This window comes from Spinacia oleracea, chromosome 6, assembly GCF_020520425.1.
Source record: "Spinacia oleracea cultivar Varoflay chromosome 6, BTI_SOV_V1, whole genome shotgun sequence".
NCBI classification, from domain to species: domain Eukaryota; kingdom Viridiplantae; phylum Streptophyta; class Magnoliopsida; order Caryophyllales; family Amaranthaceae; genus Spinacia; species Spinacia oleracea.
This window is the reverse complement of record NC_079492.1, coordinates 149,928,458-149,942,461: the sequence shown is the minus strand read 5'-3', so window position 1 is coordinate 149,942,461 and position 14,004 is coordinate 149,928,458. Positions and strand designations below refer to the sequence as shown.

Below are 14,004 nucleotides of genomic sequence, written 5' to 3'. Positions count from 1 at the left end.
CCTAATTCTGATCATTTCAGAATTTGATCAGGGGTGATCACAGCAAATCAAACAATGCCACGTGGAAACTCACCCTACACGCTAGTTAATATTAGTCCTCCTGCTACTTCAGAGCGACAAATCTGGGCCCATTTTGTTCCCTTTTATAACCTGGGCCTGGCCCATCTGTCTTCATTCCCATAAACAATTTCTTTTTAAATTACAATTTACCCCCTTTAACTTTAACGGCTACCGTCAAACCCTCTTCAATTTAAAGAAGTAACGCCCACATCTCCGTTAAATCAACGCCGTTATCCCTCTCTATTTAAATACCTTCGTTTCAACTCATTTCTACTCTTCTTCTTCTTCTTTCTTCGCTCCTCCTTCTCCATTTTCTCACTCCTCGCATAATATCATAAAATCCTTCCTGTTTTGTAGAGAATATTTTTCGACCGAGATTTCCGGCAGCTCAATTCCCAAGATAACAAAAACAAATCAAATTATTTTGTTTCCGGATTTTCATTCGGTTTTCTCAATCACAAAAAATCATCCTCAATATTATTCTATTTATTTCAATTCATATTTTTTTTTGAGGGTTGAATGCTTGAGCTGTGATCAAAAGCACCAAATTAACCCTGACGTCATTTTCAGAGAAGACAAAATAAAGAAGAAGAAGAAGAGTATAGCGTGTGCAAAGTCATTTTCGTCCTTCAACAGTTATTCAGTTTTTGTTGATTTAATTATTGCTTCGAATTTTAAGGGGAAAAGGATTGAAGAAGTTTTTGAATAGAAGGCAGGCGTGTGTGCAGTTACTGTTGCTGTTGGTAAGTTTGTTTTGGTGTTTTTTTTTTATTTTTGTTTTATTATTATGTTATGTCATATTGTTATGAAGTAATAATGTTGTTTTTTGTTTTTTCTGGGTTTTGTCTGTGTTTATAAAAACTGTGAAATAAAGCAATGAGACATAATGCCGGAATATATAACTTCGTACCGGAATCCGGCTAATTGTTTAACAGTTAGACGATTGAGAAGTGTCATGTAATAATATTCTATTATAATAACTGGATTTTCTAAAAAAGTAAGTGATGGTTTACAACACAAGTTAAAGGAGATTCTAAATGTCTCTCTATCCTTGTTAGTTTGATTAGTACTGTTCAATAGAACAGGGTAAAGTGCATTACATAAAAGAATTTATGATTTTTTTTAAAAAAATAAAAATAAAACAATGTCTGTTCAACTTCTAATTTATTTTGTTTTAAAAAATAAAAATAAATCAATTGTCTGTTGGTTTACTGGTGATTGAGGTTGAACTTAGTAGAGAGAACTCATGTTCGATCCCCGCAACTACAATTGGGAAGGGACTGGAACCTATCCGCCCAGAACTCGCCCCGAATTAGGATTAGCCCTAAGTGTGAACCGGGTGTTAACACCAAAACTTCTAATTTATTTTTGGGTTTTTTTTTTTTTTTTCCTTTTTAAAGTGAGGTAAAAAACTTAGGGAAAATAAAAAGGATGTGAAAATTCTTTAAATGGGAAGGTGTAGGCTAAAGCATGCACATAGAACTGAGAAACGGACTACGGACCACTTTCAAAGCACACCTTTAAATTTTCCATTCTTTCTTTCAATTATTGGATCTTCATTTTTATTTTTATTTTTATTTTAATTTTTCTTATTTGAGCTTTCCCCAACCCCTACAAATAATCTCTCTCGGATCCCGAGAATGCTCTTTTTCCCTTTATCTTTTTTTGTTATCCTACTCATCATCTTTCTGACTCATTCTTGGGATTTTTTTTTAAAACAAAAGCAAAAAATAACTCACTATTCTAAGAACTAGAACATCAATTTCTTGTTAGTGGTTCATTTGGTTATCCGTAAATAAATGGGAAGAAATTGTACGTCCAATTTCATTTGGGAGTTTTAATTCCCTCGTAAATAGGTAACTCGAGTCGCTTTAATTTTAAGTTGCTTTGATTTTCATCTTATTTCAAATAATATTGATTTTATTCGTACTTAATTTTGTCTTATTTGAGACTAAAACGAAAGAATCTCGTTGAAAGCTCTGAAGTTGATTTGTCAATCGGTTGGTCGGGTTTGTTTGTGAGATTAGTTTTTCTTCTTTTAGTAAATTAAGCATTTCGTATTAGTTTGAAAGCTGCCCCAACTAAATCTATAGATTACTTGGTAGCGAGTTTCATACTCTGTACTCTTTCCGTCCTTAAAAAAGAGTACCTTATTTTTTAACGGTATTCAAAACACGATTTAAAACGTAAACATTTCTAATTGTATACCCGTAAAAATTGTACTCCCTCCATTTCTTTTTGATGTATCCATTTGGAATCTGGTGTGGTTTTTAAGAAAATTGGAATCTTGGTTTGTATGGGTATAAGTGTAATGATTGGGTGTAAGAGATTATAATAAATAAAGGAGTGAGAAAATAATAAAGAAATAAGGTAAGAGAGAGGAGTGATAATGATGGGTGATAAAGGAGGTGAGAGAGTGAGTATATGGGGAAGGGAAAAGAATTAAATATTATGGGTGGGGAAAATTAGGTGGGAATATGGGTAGAATCTTTAGGTATTTTGGTCATTAGATAGAAATGTATGGGTATTTTAGGATAAAATGTATGTCCAAAAATAGAATAGATTCTAAATGGATACAACAATATGAAACGCTTAAAATGGAAACGGATACAACAAAAAGAAACGGAGGGAGTACAAAATTATTATTCTGAAAATATATATTGAAACGAAACTAATAAGATCTTTGAGTGATCTAAGTGTCCAATGGTATTGTTCAAGTCATTTCTAATTAGACTCCGTTCTATTAGACTTATTTTGACTGAACTTATATTATCTGAACTTATCTGAACTTAACTGAACTTATCTGAACTTAACTAAAATTATCTGAACTCATTTTATTTTGTCTGAAAAAAACTTATTTTGTCTGAAATAGACTTATTTGTGTGTGAAAATATGTGATAAAAACTTATTTTTGCTGAACTTATATTATCTGAACTTATCTGAATTTATCTGAACTTATCTAAATTTATCTGAACTTATCTAAATTTATCTGAACTTATCTGAACTTATTTTGTCTGAAATAAGTCAGGATAAGTCGAATAGAACAAGGCCTTAGGACTCTAGCTTACATAATAAACTAAGAGCGAAAGTGACATACAAAGTATGCCACATTGTCACTACATACTACGTACGTGGTATTTGATAAAACTCAAACGTAGTACTCCGTATTTGTCAATATGGTAGGGTTTATATTTTTGTTTTAGTAGTTGATGAAAAAATTGAATTGAAAGAACGTACTAAAAACGGTCCCAACATTATAATAGAAGTAGTTGCAAATTGTGAAATTTGTCTGCGTAGATATGAGCTGGATCATTACCATTTGGAGTACCTTGAAATGGGCCAAACAATGCCTGGGCAATTCATCCATTTTTGTGTTTGTAATTTATTAGTGGGAAGCTCAAAATATTTAATTTACTTGTCCACCTATTTATTTAATTTTGATTTATTAAAATTGGACCCACCTTAATGATAATGATACTTACTTAAACCTTTGGACCCAGAAAATTATGTTTTACAAGGTTCTTTTTCCATTGGGAGTAGTTTAGATTGAAGAAATGGCTTTTCCCATGTTTCTTTTCTTTTCTTAATTGACCAAGATTTTGTGCCTAAATTAGGCATTTGGGAAATCTTTACTGATTTCACTCACATTGTTTTTTCTTTAATTTGGATTAAAGTTTGCATCAACATCTAGAATGATACTCCTTCTCCCTCCCTTCCATCTCTATTTCTTCTCTATTTATTCTTTTTAGTTTAGCTTGTTTTGTCTTGCGAAGAGATTTCAGTTAAGAAGAACAAAAAAAGACGGAGAAAGTATTATTATGTAAAGTACTACTCCTATAAAACTTCTATCTTTGTGTTGGTGTATTAATTAGTGCTTATTTGACTACCAATAATTATTTCCATTTTGACATGAAAGATTCCTTTCTTTCTCTTTTGGCAAGTTTGAACCCTTGCTTGCCTTGTTCATAATGCAATGATTTTAATCAATTTGGCAAAAAGCCCATAATAATAATATTCCTATAGTGTTTAACACTTATGCCAAAGTAACAAATTCCTTGATATTTGAGCTATGTTTGAAATTCTACCTATCGCATTGTTATTGTTATTGTTATTGTTATTAATATAGTAACACAAAGGTATTCGTTTTTAAAAGACAATCATTATTAACATGATCACAATGCAGGTGTAAAACCCGACAACAACAGTAATCAATCGATAACAACAACCCCGGACAAGAGGTGACAGGAAAGTAGGGGAGGGAGTTTCGAGTTTTCGAGAGTAACGTAACGATGCTCACGTGCATAACATGTGCAAAGACGGACGAGAGAGGGGAAGAAGGAGGAGGAGGAGGAGGGCGTGGAAGTGGAAGTGGGAGTGGGACTCCAAATACAAAGGAATCTGTTAAAGGCATCACAGCACAGGTACGTAATGTTAAATGTTAGTGTTGTTACTATGCTGCCTTGGATTATAATGTTGTTGGAGTACTTGATCAAAATTCATGTATACTTTGCCTTTTGGCAGCTTCTTTTTTCTTTGTTTGTGAAACCATTTAAAGGCACGTTTCCCTAGTTTGTACTGTCACGTGCTATTTGGGGCATCAGGATTCTGGAGATGTGGGGGACCAAGGAATGTTGCAGGGGATAAAACAAAAAAGTTGAAATACTACCATTAATTAAATAATTAAATACTCCTTTATTCCGTATATATATATTTTAATTTTTATATTCCTGCAAAGAGTGCAAACTTACAAAGTGTATGATTATAAGTTGATAATATGATTGCTCGGCTGTAATAAGATTTAAATTGATAAAATTTGTTTCTATTAATAAAATAATACTAAACATAGAAAAAAATAATATATATACTACGTACTCCCTCCGTATTTATTTAAGGGATACACTTGCCTTTTCCGACCGTATTTATTTAAGAGATACACTGCCATTTTTAGTAACTTATCAACTCCACCATCTAATTAAATAATCTATCTAATATATCTCATCACCCTATTAAACAAATAATTCCATAACTACACTCCACCCCCACTCCTCTAAAATGACATGGTCCCCATTTGTTTTACTTATTAAAATATTTACCCAACCCCACTTGTTTTATTACTTTATTTTATTCAATTTTTCTTCTTAATATCCGTGTCCGACCAAGTGTATCCCTTAAATAAATACGGAGGGAGTATTATACAATTATTTTATTTTTAAAAAAGTTTAAATTTTATTAATTTTTATACTAAATACTCCTTAATAATTTTTTACAAAATATCTTATGAAAATTCAAAAAATAAAATAGCTGCATAACATTTTTACTAGGGTACTTTATATGGAGAAGAGATCCAATCGGGAGAGTCAACTGACCTATGTTAACGGACAAGACCTTTAAAAGTGTTTGAACTATTAGGAGTCGTTAAAAGAGGGAATCTCATTCTCAAAGTGCTTCCAGTGGAGATTGATCTCATGGCTATTAAATAAATAAAATATTTAGTCTTACTAATTAGGCATCTAGCTAGTAATTCTAAGAAATTTATTTAGCTTTTCAAGTTTTTAGCAAGAGTTGACTTTAAGCTAAAGGAATGAGAGAGCATAAGTAGGAACGTGATCAAATTAAGGCACTCAGTTAATTAGTTGCCTTAAAAAAGGGTGAGCATAAAATACTGCCTAAAAAGACCTAGAGTCATAGACTCATAGGTGACTGTAAATCTGTAATAACATATCAGCAATTCAGCCTTATTGATGGAGAGACAATAAGGACTTAAATTATGTAGCTTAGATCTTAGCTTAGCCCTTTCTGGCCTACTATCAGTTAGATTGGACCTCCATTAATCTTTGAAAAGGTGGTCTAGTCATTTTCAATTACAATTTAGTTACATGTATTGTAAATAGTTGACCCTTTGTTATTTTTGTTTTTTCTTGGATTTTTTTTTTGTTTATGGTGCAAATGAGCCACTAACTCAAATAGATTATGAATGCGGGTGAGGATATTCGAACTTATGATCTAGTGTACATAGACCATCAGTTTTAACCACTAGGCAAGATCCCAGTAATTGATACTCCGAAAACTAAATTAAATCACCTAAAATAAACCGAGTTATCAAACATGGGCGTTACGTGACAATTACATTAATAATGACTCATCATTTATGCATAAGAACTTGAGGTTCGAATCCTTTCCATAGTGTATCTATCAATTCAAGTCTAAAGAGGACAATGAAATGAAATGAGGCAAACTAAAACTTGCAACTATTTAAAGTAGCTATCTCTCTTTTTCTCCTTGAATTGCATTTTTTTTATATGAAAAGAAAAACCAAATTAGATCTAGAACCAGTCTAAGGCATTTCTACCGATGATAAACACTATGGAAGGACCAACCTAAAGCATCTTTGCGGATGATAAACGCTCTGGAAGGACCAACCTAAAGCATTCTAATTGCACTATGAGTATACAACTTGTGGATTGTTTGATAAAATATTTGAATATCAGTTGAAATTCTTGCTGTATTGTCTAAGAAAATATAGTAGGTGTTCTTGTACCAAACATAGCTGTAAAAACCTTAGAAAAGTAAGATCAAATCGATTAAAGATTTGCAAGTGTGTTGAATATGACCCACAATTGAATTCTTGTCCTCAATTTATGTAACAAATTATCTATAATACTATTGAGTTTTGAGTATATATTTGCAATAAAGGGAAAGGAAAAAAAACTTGGTATGGTCACATTTACATTAATTTTTATTCTTCCTGGAAAAGAAAATAAAGCACAACTAAATTTCTTCAACAAAATTTTCTCCCTTTTTATAAAACTGTAGTAGTTGGTTAAAAAATACTTTAATTTACAATAATATTAAAAATAATAATACATTTTTATCTAAAACCGTGAGCCATCAGCATTGCAGCCTTAATCATGAAATGAATAGTTCTGAGTTGACATTGCAGCTAGAAGAGCACAGTTTGCTAGGCTCTAATACCTATACAGTGCACTCTGTAACTTTTCTTTGTTAATTTACTGAATCAATGGTTGATGACTTGATGGTAAATTACTAGTAGCTGGTAAAAGTCTTAAGAGATTGTACAAGTTACCTTTGGTCAAATTCCCTCTACATATGTATGCTGGTCTTTTTGCCTCCTTGTGTACCAACTAGTAAAAACAAGGAAAATGATCGTTAACAATGCTGAGTAGGCCCCTGAATCACATTCTCTGGTAAATTTAGCCGATGGGTAATCTATCCACTTGAGTATGTCTGAGTTGTATCATCCAGCAAACCCCAAGTACCATTTTTATATAGTAAAATATGTCGTAACAAATGAGTAATCTACTCGCTGGGTGCTCTTGATTGTTTCCGTTTCTTAAATAGATTAGCTCAATTCTTTAGGAGTGATATTTATGTACTATTCCAAGTTAGAAATATTGGGTAATGTTCCTGCCAAGCATACCCTTTTCTATTGTTCAGTAGTCAGTGTTATTTTCAATGGGGTGATCTAGAATGATGAATAACTTGTCACAAGTTGCAATCTTTATCACTTTGCTTCTAGTTTACCTTTAAGCTACCAAAACTTGATGCGTAAGCTAGAAAGATTGAAATTTGTGCCGTGGTATTCCATAAAATGGTGCATGATTATCCTAAGTAATAACTATCTATGAACTACATGAAAAATGGAGAAAAATTATCAAGATTGAAATTCAGATCATGTTATAGAAATCTATTGGTATTTCCTGGTCAAACTAAGACTATGTTTGGATTATGTTCTGTTCAAAGTTTTACTCCTTATTACTTATGCTGCTGATGTTGGCTTCTAGGAATACAAATTGTACAAGGTTTGTCTTCAGCTTCCTTGTCTGTAGCATGATTGCTGTCTCTGTGTTGTTTTATTTGTGTATGTAAAAGTGATTTCAATGAACTTCAATGCCATATTTGTAGGCTCTGTTTGGGAAGCCATTTCAGACGTCTTAAATAATAAGGTGTTGAAATTTTAAGTCACCTTAAATGATTATAGCGGTTTGTCAAACACCTTAAATAGAATATAAGGTCTTGAAATTTAATTAAATTGAGACGTAGAACAATTGTTTTATAAATTTCAGCTCTTTAAAGCATTAATTCTACAAAAAAACTCATCTGCTCAGGTATCTTATTAGTTCATCACCTTATCAGTTTCAGCTACAACCTTTTTTTGTTTCAGCTAAACTCATCAGGTTCAGCTCTATTTCAATTAATTTTGCCAAACATAGCCTTAATCAACTGTTAGAATTTTCGACTGCAACATGTGTCTTCTGCTAGAATTTTCGACTCTAATATTGTTTTGAAATGACTTGCAGATAAAGGATTGTTTTTAAGGAAACCGATTTTTCCCTTGTCAATTATTTTAGGTCGTTTGGTTTGGCAAAGGAAAATAGTTTGGAATTGTGTTTTCCTGCGTTGAAATCATTTTACACCAAACCAAACGGAGCCTAAAAACGATTTCATATGAACATCAATGCCATGTTGTTAGAATTTTTTACTATAACATGTGCTTTCTCCTAGAATTTCCTACTCTAATATTGTGTAAAATAACTTGCAGATAAAGGATATGGCATTGAAATTCTCTGGTGCATACAAACAGTGCAAACCCTGCACAAGCTCAGGTGATTTCAAGAAAGGAGAGAGGTCATATGTGGAATATGATAGTGCATCAGAAGGGGGTCGATACTCTTACATGCAACCTGGAAGTTCAAGCTCAACACCTGCTTGGGATTTCAACAGCAGCACACATCATCATAATCGCGGTATAAGATCATCGTCGAGGTTTGCTGGTGGTGGGTATGGTGGTGAAAGGACTCCTATTGGAGGAAGAGATTCAATTGCTGCTAGTGATTTGGTTATAGAAGATGAAGATGAACCTAAAGAATGGATGGCACAGGTTGAACCTGGTGTGCATATTACTTTTGTTTCTCTTCCTAATGGAGGGAATGATTTGAAGAGGATTCGATTCAGGTATGAATTCACTAAATCCGTCTTGAATTTCATGAATTTCTCAGGTTGATCAGTCCATGAAATCACTAAATCAGTCTTGTTTAAAATTAATGATGGTTAAAGGAAAAGAAAATAATCATGTTGCAGATCAGCTATCTGATGAGCATAGGGTGTGGAGACCTGTCAAATGGGGTTGGTCGGGTCGGGTTGTACAAAATTATTATCGGGTTTGGGTTAATTCGGGTTGGTCACTTTGGGTTCGTGTTTACAAATGCTTGTTTAAGACCCAAACTGATGGGTTCGGTCAACCCAATGGGTTGAGATATTTTAAAACACATGTTATATTTTCAGTTATAAATATATACAAAATATAAGCACAAGTTAACAAAATTTTCTACACAAGCTTTATACTTAGTCAAATTCAACCATAAGATGGCGTATAATTCAAATTAAATTCATGTTACATCCAACAATAGTAAGTAGTAACAACGTGTTTACTATGTTTAAAATTCCTCATAATCTCATTTATTGCTACAAATACAATGATTTTCAATTGGTCGGGTCAAAAACGGGTTTTGGTTGCTCGGGTTACGGATCACCAGATCTTGTTCACGACCTCGTATTATTGGGTCGGGTTCGGGTCCGTCCGATTTTTGATGGGTCTAGGTGTGGCTACCAACAGTGTGAACTAACATTGTGTATTTTCCTGTTAAAGCCGAGACATGTTTAACAAATGGCAAGCTCAAAGATGGTGGGGTGAAAACTACGACAGAATCATGGAGCTTTACAACGTTCAAAGATTCAACAGACAAGCACTTCAGACACCAGCAAGATCAGATGATGAGGTACTTACTTACTTTTCCATTGATATTCATAATTTGATTTGTTCTTCAAAATCAGATGATGATGAGGTGTACTTTTTCATTGATATCACAGGCAAGAGATTCAACTTACACTAGAGTTGGATCAGTAATGGAGAGTCCTATGACTAACAAAGAGTGGATACCAAGAAATTACTACCAACCTTCCAGTAAATCATTCTTCCCACCTGAACCATCAGAACAAGGTTACAATGCAGGGTCGAGTGCTTATGGTATGGGCGGTCAGAATATGGAACCATCACGGACAACCACCTCGTCTAGGGATGATGTGTCGGTTAGTAATGCAAGTGAGCTTGAAACGGAGTGGGTTGAACAAGATGAACCAGGGGTGTATATTACCATTAGACAGCTTGCTGATGGGACTAGAGAATTACGTCGTGTGAGATTCAGGTAACTACTAAGCATGATCCTTAACCTTCCACTATTGAATTTTCATGTTTCTTGAAAGCTTTGCATTCAACTTCAGTATGAAAGTTCTCTTTCTGTATGACACCTTGTTCTCTTCACCTGGTGTGGCCTGATTAATCTAATTTCTGGTCTGATCTGGTATTGTCCGATTGATTTTTGTGTGTGTGTTTTTTTTTTCTGGTCTTATTTGGTCTGACTTTTCTGGTATGATCTAATAAACAATGAGGATAAGACTACCTGATTAAAACGATCCAACTCAAACCAGATTCGTCTAGAAACTAATGTAACCAAAGTTGATTAATGCAGTAGACTAGAGACTAAAATATGGTAAATTTCACTAGCAACAACACAGGAAGATACACCATATTTCTACCATAATGACTTGTTATTCACTTGCTTTCATGTTTCCTGAAGCTCTGCATTCAACTTCAGTATGAAAGTTCTCTTGCTGTATGACTAATACCTAATTAAAACGATTCAACCCAAACCAGAAACTGATGTGACCATTAAGTTGATTACTATAGTAAACTACAGATCAAAATATGGTAAATTTCATCAGCCACAACACAGGAAAATACACCACACTTCTACCATAATGACTTGTTATTCAGTTGTCTCTGAAACCCTACAGTCAACTGCAGTATAAAAGTTCTCTTGCTGTATGACTAATACCTAATTAAAATGATCCAACCCAAACCAGATTCGTCCAGAAACCAATGTGACCCTTAAGTTGATTAATATAGTAAACTACAGACCAAAATATGGTAAGTTTTCATTAGCAACAACAAAGAAAAATATACCATACTTCCACCCTATAGAATTTTTCAGTTCTTTATTTCATATTCCCTGAAGTCCTGCAGTCAACTTCAGTATAAATGTTCTCTTGCTGTATGATTAATACCTGATTAAAATTGATAAAACCCAAACCAGATTTGGCCAGAAACTAATGTGACCATTAAGTTGATTAATACAGTAGACTAGAGACCAAAATATGGAAAAATTCATCAGCAACAACAGAGAAAAACACACCATTCAGTTGATTAATATAACCAAGAAGTTGTTACCATAAACTAATGTAACCATTAAGTTGATTAATATAGTAGACTAGAGACTAAAATATGGTAAGTTTCATCAGCAACAACACAGGAAAATAAACCAAACTCCTACCATAAACACTTGTTATTCAGTTGCTTCACTCTGGTAGATCTCTAACTTTGACGTATGCTTATGCAGCCGCGAAAAATTTGGTGAAGTGCATGCAAAGATGTGGTGGGAGCAGAATAGAGAGAGGATACAAACTCAGTACCTTTAACCTAATTTATTTTTCCCCTTAGAGAGTTAACTCAAAGAAGGCTTCTGATTTTGGCTAATGCACCATATGATATTTATCAGAGAAAAGTCTTACCAGAATATGGATGTTCTGCACAAGAAAGAACTCAGAGAAGCATGTTCATATTACATATTTTACAGCAGTTGAACTTGATATATATCTTCTCTGTAGTTTCACTCCCAGTTTGTTGGGGCAAGATGCAAGTAACTGGGGGCTATTTATCATCTTTTCTAATCCTTTTATCATTTGTATTTCTTTCTGAATATTCTTTCATTCTTTTTTATACCCTATTTTCGCGATTTTGCACAATTATCTTAATGGAAGCTGCAATTCTTAACTAGGTTGTTATACAAACAATGGAACACACAGGGGAATTATGTCTTTCTTTTTACGGTTTTTTCATGAAATGCCCCTGAGGTTTGCAATAATGCACCAAATACCCCTGCGCGTTTCAAAATTCATAGAATACCCCTATTTTTTCCGTACTGTTCACCAAATACCCCTATTATGGTTTTCCGTTAGTCCTCCGTTAAGTCATGTTTATAATTCACCAAATACACCTATATATAAAATTTTTGCATATTATACATCTATTTATAAAAAAAATTGCACCAAATACCCAAACTCCTATTAAACTGCAGAATTTGAATCTAACGGCTAGTTTTATTACAATATAGCCGTTATGTTCTTGCTGCTTATAAGTAAGGCTAGTGTTCACTCGAATTGCTGCATGTTTACCCTTTCATTTCCTAATTAGACATGAGTTCTAATTCAAAAAACGAATCATCTTTCATCCCTAATTGATCATATGTAAGAGTCATATCTATTGTCATCCCAAACCGAATCAAAAACTTGAATCCTTCAACAATGATTCCGACAACAAAATTCTAAACCCAAGGCCTTCGCATCGCCTTTCCTATGCGTCATATCTAGGTCTATTTCTTCTCACTCCTGCAACTAATAGTCTAACACTCATTCCCCATTTCCTAAGTGAATTTTTTTTGATAAGTTTGGCTGCATTTTTATTGAAGGCTCGTGGCCAATGTGATGAATAGGCCCAATTACAGACTTTTTCTTTTACAAAATGATCAGAATGAAAGAAACAGTGTTATTTTTTATTTACAGCCAATCAACATTGAAGGAAACTATTGTAGTTTATCGAGTACGGAGTGATAATTCAAAGCCAAACCACTGTCTTCTAAACACTTCGAGCTTAATTGTTTATGTCAGAAAGTTTCCTCCAGAAAAACCAGTCAGACCAAAAGAACTAACGAAAAATAAATCAAATTCATTATACACATTGAAGATTATGTACAAAATCAATTTGAGCTAAATCAATTCGAAAAATTGAATAAGCTGGATATACTTCAATCGACAAAATTAAACAAATAAAGAATTTCACTCCTTTAACATACAAAATAAAACGCAAAAAATTCAAGCAAAATCAGGAATTTTTTTTAAAAAATAAACGCACAAAATCGCAAGTCCTAATGTTAGCAACCAAAATTGTTAAATTTTTAACACATAATCAAGAACGCGTTTTATCAGTCCCTTTTCGGGCTCAAACTCGTTCTCAAATTGGTTTAAGATCAAAATCACCCTCTCCATGGCACATTGGTCATTCAAGCTGACCTCAATCTTCGATTTCCGAGATTGTTTTACAAGTAATTCTAGCAGTTCCTCACTTCATAGTGAATTAAAGTAATTATATCAAGGGATGTAGCAATTGATATATGAGCTCAATCAGTCCAATCACCTCCCCCTCCACCAACAACCACAACAAGATCAAACCGCTCTCAAAGCCCTAATTTCTCCCTCCGAAATCGCCGTCGAATTCGCCCACCATGACCTCTGCCCGCGTCAACAACGGAAGTTTCGGGTGTTGTCCCTCCTCCGTCATCTCCGCCCAACGACGGTCACTCCTCTTTCTACGTTACCCAATTTGTTCTACTTCTCTCTCATTAGCTCCGGCGAGGTAGGCAAAGGCCGTGAGGAGTGGTAGGCGACAGAAGCGGGGTTGAAGATGGTGACGGCGGTGAGGTGAGGAGTGGTGTTGGTTCAGTGGGAGGAGAGAGAGAGTTTTGGTAGGTGGGTTGAGTGGGAGGAGAGAGAACGTTTGCAGATGAATGGGGAAGAAAGCCATATAAGGGCAAAAACGTAAAATCCTGCTAACGGAAGACTAACGGACGTTAAATCCAAGTGTATTTTATGAACTGTACGGAAAAATAGGGGTATATTATGTATTTTGAAACACGCAGGGGTATTTGGTGAATTTCGTGAAACCTCAGGGGCATTTCATGAAAAAACCGTTCTTTTTATTGTTTCTTTGAGAAATACATTGAGCAGAAAAGCATGAAAGTTTTCTTAATAGAT

General features: G+C 34.0%; 1 protein-coding gene across 3 annotated transcripts; it reads left to right on the top strand.

The window, feature by feature from the left end:
• The first annotated feature begins 337 nt into the window (after positions 1-337).
• LOC110791042 (protein BREVIS RADIX) lies at positions 338-12,015 on the top strand. Of its 3 annotated transcripts, none has more exons than XM_021995807.2 (6): positions 338-803; positions 4,244-4,481; positions 8,621-9,033; positions 9,728-9,857; positions 9,949-10,283; positions 11,535-12,015. In XM_021995807.2, the coding sequence occupies exons 2-6, from the start codon at positions 4,350-4,352 to the stop codon at positions 11,611-11,613; spliced, it is 1,089 nt and encodes a 362-aa protein (XP_021851499.2). In that variant the 5' UTR covers positions 338-803; positions 4,244-4,349; the 3' UTR covers positions 11,614-12,015. The 3 variants fall into 3 exon arrangements, with proteins under 3 accessions (XP_021851499.2, XP_056688491.1, XP_056688492.1); XM_056832513.1 differs by lacking the exon at positions 338-803 and adding an exon at positions 1,783-1,916; XM_056832514.1 differs by lacking the exons at positions 338-803; positions 4,244-4,481 and adding an exon at positions 7,469-7,880.
• The last annotated feature ends 1,989 nt before the right edge of the window (positions 12,016-14,004 follow it).

Excerpts from the sequence above, each read along its gene's own strand:
- LOC110791042 (XM_021995807.2), top strand. The coding sequence starts at position 4,350 with ATGCTCACGTGCATAACATGTGCAAAGACGGACGAGAGAGGGGAAGAA. Across the intron at positions 9,034-9,727 it reads TTGAAGAGGATTCGATTCAG|CCGAGACATGTTTAACAAAT; the intron begins GTATGAATTCAC and ends TTCCTGTTAAAG. Across the intron at positions 10,284-11,534 it reads TTACGTCGTGTGAGATTCAG|CCGCGAAAAATTTGGTGAAG; the intron begins GTAACTACTAAG and ends ATGCTTATGCAG.